This window comes from Salminus brasiliensis, chromosome 5 (assembly GCF_030463535.1).
Source record: "Salminus brasiliensis chromosome 5, fSalBra1.hap2, whole genome shotgun sequence".
In the NCBI taxonomy this organism is placed as follows: Eukaryota; Metazoa; Chordata; class Actinopteri; order Characiformes; family Bryconidae; genus Salminus; species Salminus brasiliensis.
This window is the reverse complement of record NC_132882.1, coordinates 23,997,401-24,005,606: the sequence shown is the minus strand read 5'-3', so window position 1 is coordinate 24,005,606 and position 8,206 is coordinate 23,997,401. Positions and strand designations below refer to the sequence as shown.

The window sequence follows — 8,206 nt, the reverse complement described above, 5'->3', positions numbered from 1 at the left end:
TATTTGTCTACACAAAAAACAGCCTTCATGCTGGCATAAACCATTATCATAAGTAATCCCCATTAAACCCTTTACAGTACGCTGGACAGTAAGCACTAACTCCACTGGCCACCATCACTAACTGACCTGTAAACAAATACAGGCTCATTTGCACCTGCTGTGTGTACATAACACGCGGCTGAACACAGTAAATCTGCCTGTCCCTGCACTGTGTCAGTGTGTTATTCCACTGTAAGACACTGGGTTTATTTTTGTACTTCTGGTCATTCAAGCCTGTTCTTACTTACTTTCTCCTTCATGCCGTAATTTGGTGTTTAAGAGCTTTCTTCGTGACTCTGCGCTGTTTTAATTGTAACTGATGCTGAGACTCGAGCAGCTCCATCCTGTTTTGCAGGGACTGAAATATCACAGATTTGGGGTTGGGGTTGAGGGGAACGCGCGCGGCTTTCTCTCTCTCTCTCTCTCTCTCTCTCTCTCTCTCTCTCTCTCTCTCTCTCTCTCTTTCTTTTTTTTTTTTTTTTTGGCCTCTAAACTTTAACCCGGACTCCCCAGCCTGCCTGCCTGCGCGTGCCAGAGGCCCCTACTGCCCCCTGCCGTGCAGCCTGGGCAACTTTATAATCCTCTGTTTGTGCTCAACAGAACCATCTGACGAGTCAATCCAGCCTCTCCAGCTTTAACACGCTTCTGTTTAGATGCGGGATGGGATCCCCCATTAAGACGACGTAGTCGCGCGCTATCATTAGACAAAATAGATGGTAGTTATGATGAGATGATATATATATATATATATATATATATATATATATATATATATATATATGTGTGTGTGTGTGTGTGTGTAAATATATATTATGCAGTACTATTTCACGTGTTTTTTAAACATTACTTGTTGTGTAGTGTCGCTGATAAGCAGTAATTAAGGCATTCCCACTATTTTACATTATAGTTCAAACAGCTTCATCTTCAACACAATGTACTGCCCATTTTATTAATTTCTCTCCCTCCACAAATCATTTACTGCCATGCTTTAGCTGACGGAATTGCGGGGGAGGTAAAAGAGTGTGTGAGTGTGCTGCTGATTGTTTTGTTTGTTTGTTTGTTTGTTTGTTTTTTAAGAGACAACTGTGCAACTAAATGTAAAACGGGTCTTTATAGTCACAGGCAGTTCAGTAGCGCGCCGTGTTTACAGTATTTATATAATAAATATATATATATATATGTGTGTGTGTGTGTGTGTGTGTGTGTGTGTGTGTGGTTATTATCTTTTATTAAAATGTCCGTTATCTATCTTCCGTAAAAATATATGTTATAAAATGTCACGCGTCCTCAACTTGACTGCGCGTGGTGGACTTTATACGCTCGCGCTCGCCAACGCGCGCACACGAAATGCAAGCCAGTTAGCGTTACTTTATTACTTCATAACAGCTCAAATTGTTCATTTATAACAGTTTTATTGATTGAAGTGGTACACAACAACGCGGCATATGTTTACTTTATTATTTAGTTTTTTATAGCATTCAATTATATATTAATATGTCCGTTTTAAAGATAAATATATGCGTAAATATATGTGTATCGTTGCACGAGCCCGTTTTTTTTCTTTTTTTTTTGAGTGAGTGAGTGAGTGAGTGAGTGAGCTAGAGAGTAAGCATGCATGTGTGTGTGTATGTGTGAGGGAGAGAGAGAGAGAGGGAGAGAGAGAGAGTGAGGGGCGGAGATCCTCCTCCTCCTCCTGATGAGCTCTCCTCTCCTCTCTCCTCTCCTGTGCTCGGCTCTGCTCTGGGCTGCGTGTGTGTGTGTGTGTGTGTGCGTGTGTGTGTATTTGTGTGTGTATGTTTTTTCCCATACTGCTCTCTCTCCTCTCCGCGTGTCCCATGCTCGCGCTGCTGCGGCCCCGCTCCAGTTCTCCTCCTCCTCCTCCTTCCATTCCACTCCATTTTTCTCCTTACTTTCTCGCTCTCATCCCCTCTCTTTACATGCGATAGCGCGCTCTCCTCCTTCCTCCTCCTCCTCCTCCTCTTTCTTATTTTTTTTTTATTATTTTCCTTTCATTTCTGGCTCTCTGTGTTTTGAAGTGAAGACCCTCTGTTCGTCTGGCCCCAGGATGTCTTACCCTCAGGGGTACCTGTACCAGCCCCCTGCCTCTCTGGCGCTTTACTCCTGCCCCGCGTACGGGGCTCAGGCTCTGGCGAGGAGCGACGACCTGCTCCGCTCTTCGTCCTCCTCGTCTTCGTCGTCCTCTTCTTCTTCGTCATCATGCTCCTCGTCCTCCTCTTGCTCGTCCTCGGGGTCCGCCTTCAGCCCTTATCCCGGATCCGCCGCTTTCTCCAGTCCGCTGCCCTACTCGACCGACCCGGCCAGCGCCTTCCCACCCTACATGGTAACCAGACCGACCCTCAGAGCAGGGAAATCAGGCGTTTGGGTGGGATTGGTGGAGGAGGGGGTGCATGATGGGGATGTGTAGTTTTTGTTAAAGTAGATGCATCAGGAATAGAAACTGTAAACACGTCTCAGACCTGTGAGTGTATGAGTGTGTATGTGTGTGTGTGTGTGTGTGTGTGTGTGCATGCGCGCGCGCGTGTTCTTCATCGCCAGCGCTTAACTTCTGAATCTGAGTGTTAGAAAGAGTCTTTAAAAAAGATCAAATGAAACAAAATCAACGATTGCTATTAAACAGTGTTGCGGGAGGGTCAGCGAGGAGGGGATGACCGTTGAAGATAGATTGCATGTAGAAATGTAGATATTCACTGTTCCGACGTGTGTCAGCGCTGGCAACATCGGATTAATATCTCAGGCTAAACATCTGAAGCTACTTATGCTGAATATGCTTATTTAACATAGAAATATGTATGTAGATTATAGATGTAGGTTTTTGCCAATATATTAGAAACGTCTCCGACTTGTGTGAAGGTCAGTATTGCTGCTGGATTCATTTCTAATTTAGATATTAGGATTTTAATATGTAAATTAGGAAAATCAGGGATAGCGGCCAGTTATTTTTATATTTATATATTTTTGTATTTATTTATTTTCTGTATAAAAAAAGCAGATAAAAATACAAATTGCGGACACGCTTTGGATCTGCATACATTTTGGATGGTCGCTCGTTTTAAGTCTGTAAAGCAGTAATAATCTAAAAACGAATCAATTGGATAATATGATTTCACGATTTTTGCATTTGCAAAGAAAATGCAAAAAAAAACTAATATGCATAAATACATAGTAAACAGAAACTGTCATTTCAGAGGTCTACGAGGCTCATTAGTTACAGCTGTGCTTTTAACACCAGTAATAAACCAACATAATTAAACAGTAAAATTGCGTTTTTTTGAGATTATATAGGATTTTGCATGGTGGGAATTTGCTCGTGCGCCTGTGTATGACAGTGTGTGTGTGTGTGAGAGAGAGAGAGAGAGAGAGAGAGTGTGTGTGTGTGTGTGTGTGTGTTTTCTTTGCAATGCAAATGCATGCAGATCTGTAGGGGTCATTGGTTTTGATTCTAATTTTAAAAGCAGTGAAATTGTGGAGATGGACGTCGGAAGCTCGCTCGTTTCCTGCGCAGCTGCTTCATTTAGGAAGGTTCTCATCATGTTAAACACGCTGTAGGAGTGTTTCTCAGATCAGAGAAAGTCAAGTGTGGCGCAGGACGATTTAGCATGAAAACTTCTGGAGGGAAGTAAACACGTGCTGCAGCAGAAGGCGCTACCGCCGTTTTTAACCTGAATAAATAAAAAGAGATAAAGAGCGACTCTGCTCTGACCAGGCGCTGGAATTCAGAAAGCTGCAGGTCCTCGCAGTTCAGTACAGTGGGGTGATGTGGAGCTGTAAATGAGTGATGCATTTATGAGTTTAATTAGATTTATTTATAAATAAATTGTTTTTAGAAGACTGGCAGGGAGAGAGAGAGAGAGGAGGGGAGGGGGGGGGGGGGGGGGCAGTGCGGGTTAGGACTGGGTTGGAGCTGGAGGAGCGGGAGCAGAGCGCATGAGCGCGGAAGATACCGGCGCAGTTTAACACGCAGCGCAGGCGCTAATGGGATTTACAGTACAGACACACACAAAGAAAAGAGAGAGAAAAGAAAAGAGGAAACGAGGCAGAGAGGCAGCGATTATAGAAACTGGCTGCAGTTCTCTATTATCTGCTCTTCACCCAATTTGATCATTACTGGAGGATTAATCAGTAATTGGCTTCATTATTATTACTTATTACTCAACGGGTGTTTTTAGTTTAGTCAAGCATTTCAAAAGCATCTGTTATTAATACTACTACTAATACTACTACTAATAATAACAATAATAATAATAATTATTATTATTTATTTAATGCCACTGAATATTTTGCTGCTTGTATAAACGCAACAGTGTTTACGTCATTATTATTAGTTTTAATTTTCATTTCAGTCACTCGTTTCTGTTCATTTATGGTTAAGGTTATTGCGGCATGACCAAGTTGTCAAGACAAAAGAACATAAATATATATATATATATATATAAATATATAAGTATAAAACATTTGTAGAAGTGAAACATTTTCCAAGCATCATCTACCTACAAAGTCCTCACATGACTTAAGCAGTAAATATTACTACAGAAATATAACAATAAACATACAATACGAATTAAAATCATTATATTAACAATGTTATTTGTTAATATATACAAATATATGAACGATAGAAGATAATAATAATAAGTATTATTATTATTATTATTATTATTATTATTAACCGCACACTTTCGCGCACAAAATGTTAGTTTCGTTAGATTACCCGTACGGCACTATTATTATTATTATTATTATTATTATTTAAAAAATGATCGAAGTTATAAAAATAAAAATATTTATGTTATGGGATTTCAAAGAGGCCACTGATAGACATCATGGCTAACAGTACCCCTTTGTAAATAACAACAACAACAACAACAACAACAATAATAATAATAATAATAATAATAATAATAATAATAATAATAATAAAATAAGGATTATTTATCGTCATCACACGTGTCTGCACACGGATAAATATATGTGATTATCCACGCTACTAAGACTACTACTGCCACCACTCCGGCTAATAATAGCAATACTTATTCTTAATATTATCATTAATTATTATAATAATATGCAATTCTATACTTCAGATGTTGTATAAAGCGCGTGTTTGTATGTTTTGCAGGGTTCCCCTTACGACCCCCACCCCGCGGGTCTGGCAGCAGCAGCAGGTGCAGTGGGATTTGCCCCTTACCCCGGGGCAGGTTACCCCTACCAGCTGAACGACCCCACGTATCGTAAAAACGCCACGCGTGACGCCACGGCCACGCTGAAGGCCTGGCTGCAGGAACACAGGAAGAACCCCTATCCCACCAAGGGCGAGAAGATCATGCTGGCCATCATTACCAAGATGACCCTCACCCAGGTCTCCACATGGTTCGCCAACGCCAGGAGGAGACTCAAGAAGGAGAACAAGGTAACGTGGGCGCCGAGGAACAAGAGCGATGATGAGGATGAAGAAGATGGAGATGGCGAGAGGAAAGAGGAGCGAGCAGGGAAGAGTTTGGAAAACGAGGAAGCGTCCGCTGAGGATGAAGGTAAAGGAATATGGATATGCTTATTAGATGAAGATGCAGGCACGCACTCCACGTCTTTGCATTGAATACAGGAGAATCAAGGATATAATTGATTAAATGAATTAAATTTAAATCCGAAAAATATTTTATGTGTATTATATATTATATGCATGACCGTTGATATATTAATAACATAAAAATATAAAAAATGCAAATTTATACACAAATTAAATAATATACAAATAAATAATAATATACTAACTTTTAGTCTATATATATATATATATATATATATATATATATATATATATATGTGTGTGTGTGTGTGTGTGTGTGTGTGTGTGTATGTGTGTGTGTGTGTGTGTGTTTTATTTTAGTAATACATACAAGTAACTATATAAATTTGGAATGCATAATATTCAAATTGCATACAATATATACTATACATTTTCTATTCATTCTTATGTGTATTACAGAGTGTATTGTAAAATTGTAAAAATGATTTTGACACCAGCACTGTTCCTCTCACACACAGGCATCAGTCTGCAAGTGGACGGCCTGACGGACCACTCTGTAGAGTCCGATGGCGAGAAGGTCACTTGCAGGATTGGTGATCTTGTCTGCAGCACTGGACCCGATGCCAAGGACAAATGTGATGAGAATGATCTGGACGTAGGCCATGGGGAGCGGCGACAGGGTCTGTCACCCAAGCCGGTGACCTCTTCACCCCTAATGGGTGTGGAGGCTCCGCTCCTGGGCCACCACCACCACCTCCACCAGGACTCCAGAAACAAAAGCAAGGCATGCCTGGACAGTCGGACGGCCACAGAAGGCCAGAACCAGACAGTCAAGCCTAAACTCTGGTCCTTGGCCGAGATCGCCACCTCAGACCCCAAGCAGCCCCTGGGGCAGAGCTGCCCCTCGGCTGTGGGTCTTTTGGCATCGACGGCCTCCGGCACATCTCCGGCCGCTCCTGTGTACTCTGCCTCTTCCATCCTGGGACGGCCGCTGTACTACACCTCACCCTTTTACAGCAACTACACAAACTATGGGAGCTTCAGCCCGTTGCAGGGCCAAGGGATTCTGCGCTACGGCTCTGCTGGAGTGGCCGCTAATGAAGGACTTCCACAGACTGTGCTCAGTGCCAGCGCCATTCACAAACACACGTCCGAGCACCTGCTAAAGTCTAACCAGAATCAGACTGAGCAACACTTCAGAGCTTCGAATGTAGAGTCCAAAAAAGGTAAGTTCTTTTTTTCAGGCAATCACTCGTGCACTCATTATTTTCTACAGTAGTTTGAACCCATTTCAGTGCAGATCTAATGTATAGGTATTAAGCCTATTGCATAATACTGTAGAATAAAGGTGCAATACGTTAGTGACTGAGGAGCGTAACGGCTCTTCTCTATTAAACAAGCAAATATCAACCAACAAAGCCCTTGATGTCAAGTGACCAGCAAAAAAAAAAAAAAAACATTTATTCCAATCTAGGTTCAGTGTTGTTTGCATTCTACTGCACACTTAGCTTCTCCTCTCTGAATTGGGTTTTTGTTTTCAGCAGACTCCCCGGAAGTGTGCACAGTAGGACCCCAGTCTTACCTATCAAGCTAAAGACGAGGAAGACCATTCAAGTAAGTCACAGAAATTGCAATCTCCTGGGCAAACTGACCATTGTAACACACTCACATCCTCCCATACATTTCTTACTATACAGTCTCCATCACCTGACTCACGGCTATTGTACCTCACACACTCGACGGCCTCTAGGGCCCTGGCAGGTCACTAACAGCTACTGTGCCGTTTCCTACACTGTTGTAAACAGATCTAATTTGTTTGTTTTTTACTGATGTAGGTTTTGTTTCCTTGGTTTGCAGGTAGGTGTCACAGTTGCTTTGAGCAAAGCGAACAAAGCCATCACCACCCCCCCCCCTCCACACTGCTGGTATTAAAAAAGCCCACCAGCTCTCCCCAAACCGGATTGCATTGAGGACTGCAGAGCACTTGACTAGATCTTAAACCATATGGCACTGAGACATGAGGAAACATGGAGGTGCATATTCCTTTTTTGTTTTTTGCCCCCCAACCCCCCTCCCCCCTCCGATGACTTGTGCATTTATGGATAAAGTAGTTATCTCACCATAAGGAAACTCTCTCAGGACCCCCTGTAGTTTGCTTCATTGCCATCATGTGTGGGACATGATCAGAGCGTCTCTACTTCATCTGTACTTTATTTGTAAAGGCTATAAACTGGAGGAGGACGACATGTGGGGCTGGTAAACTCGACTAAGAGTGGAATACATTTGATATTTATTTTTGTATGATGACGGCAGTTGCCTATTAATTTATGCAAGTTGTATTGCAATGGGAAGCAGAAACCTTGTTTTGTAAATAAATTATAATTGGTTTTTATTTAAAAACAGCAACAAAAAATACAGAAGTTACAAAATGTTGTTAAGCAGAATACTTTTACTAATTTATATCTTTCATTGTGAATAAAAAGGTGCTGCTGTGCACTAGGAAACCTGGATGATCTTTTTTTTTATTAATGTCAAAGAAAGTTTTCCTCCCTCATTTTCTTGTAAACTGATTCCAGTTCAGAATGACTACATATCAGAAACACAAAGCAATCAATAATTTAA

The 8,206-nt window shown here is 41.5% G+C and overlaps 1 protein-coding gene across 2 annotated transcripts; it reads left to right on the top strand.

The window, feature by feature from the left end:
• Positions 1-2,104: 2,104 nt before the first annotated feature.
• Positions 2,105-7,657, top strand: irx2a (iroquois homeobox 2a). Of its 2 annotated transcripts, none has more exons than XM_072678867.1 (5): positions 2,105-2,380; positions 5,177-5,588; positions 6,103-6,810; positions 7,129-7,198; positions 7,442-7,657. In XM_072678867.1, the coding sequence occupies exons 1-4, from the start codon at positions 2,105-2,107 to the stop codon at positions 7,176-7,178; spliced, it is 1,446 nt and encodes a 481-aa protein (XP_072534968.1). In that variant the 3' UTR covers positions 7,179-7,198; positions 7,442-7,657. The 2 variants fall into 2 exon arrangements, with proteins under 2 accessions (XP_072534968.1, XP_072534967.1); XM_072678866.1 differs by having other exon boundaries at positions 7,126-7,198.
• Positions 7,658-8,206: the final 549 nt, after the last annotated feature.

Excerpts from the sequence above, each read along its gene's own strand:
- irx2a (XM_072678866.1), top strand. The coding sequence starts at position 2,105 with ATGTCTTACCCTCAGGGGTACCTGTACCAGCCCCCTGCCTCTCTGGCG. Across the intron at positions 2,381-5,176 it reads GCGCCTTCCCACCCTACATG|GGTTCCCCTTACGACCCCCA; the intron begins GTAACCAGACCG and ends TATGTTTTGCAG. Across the intron at positions 6,811-7,125 it reads GAATGTAGAGTCCAAAAAAG|CAGACTCCCCGGAAGTGTGC; the intron begins GTAAGTTCTTTT and ends TTTTGTTTTCAG.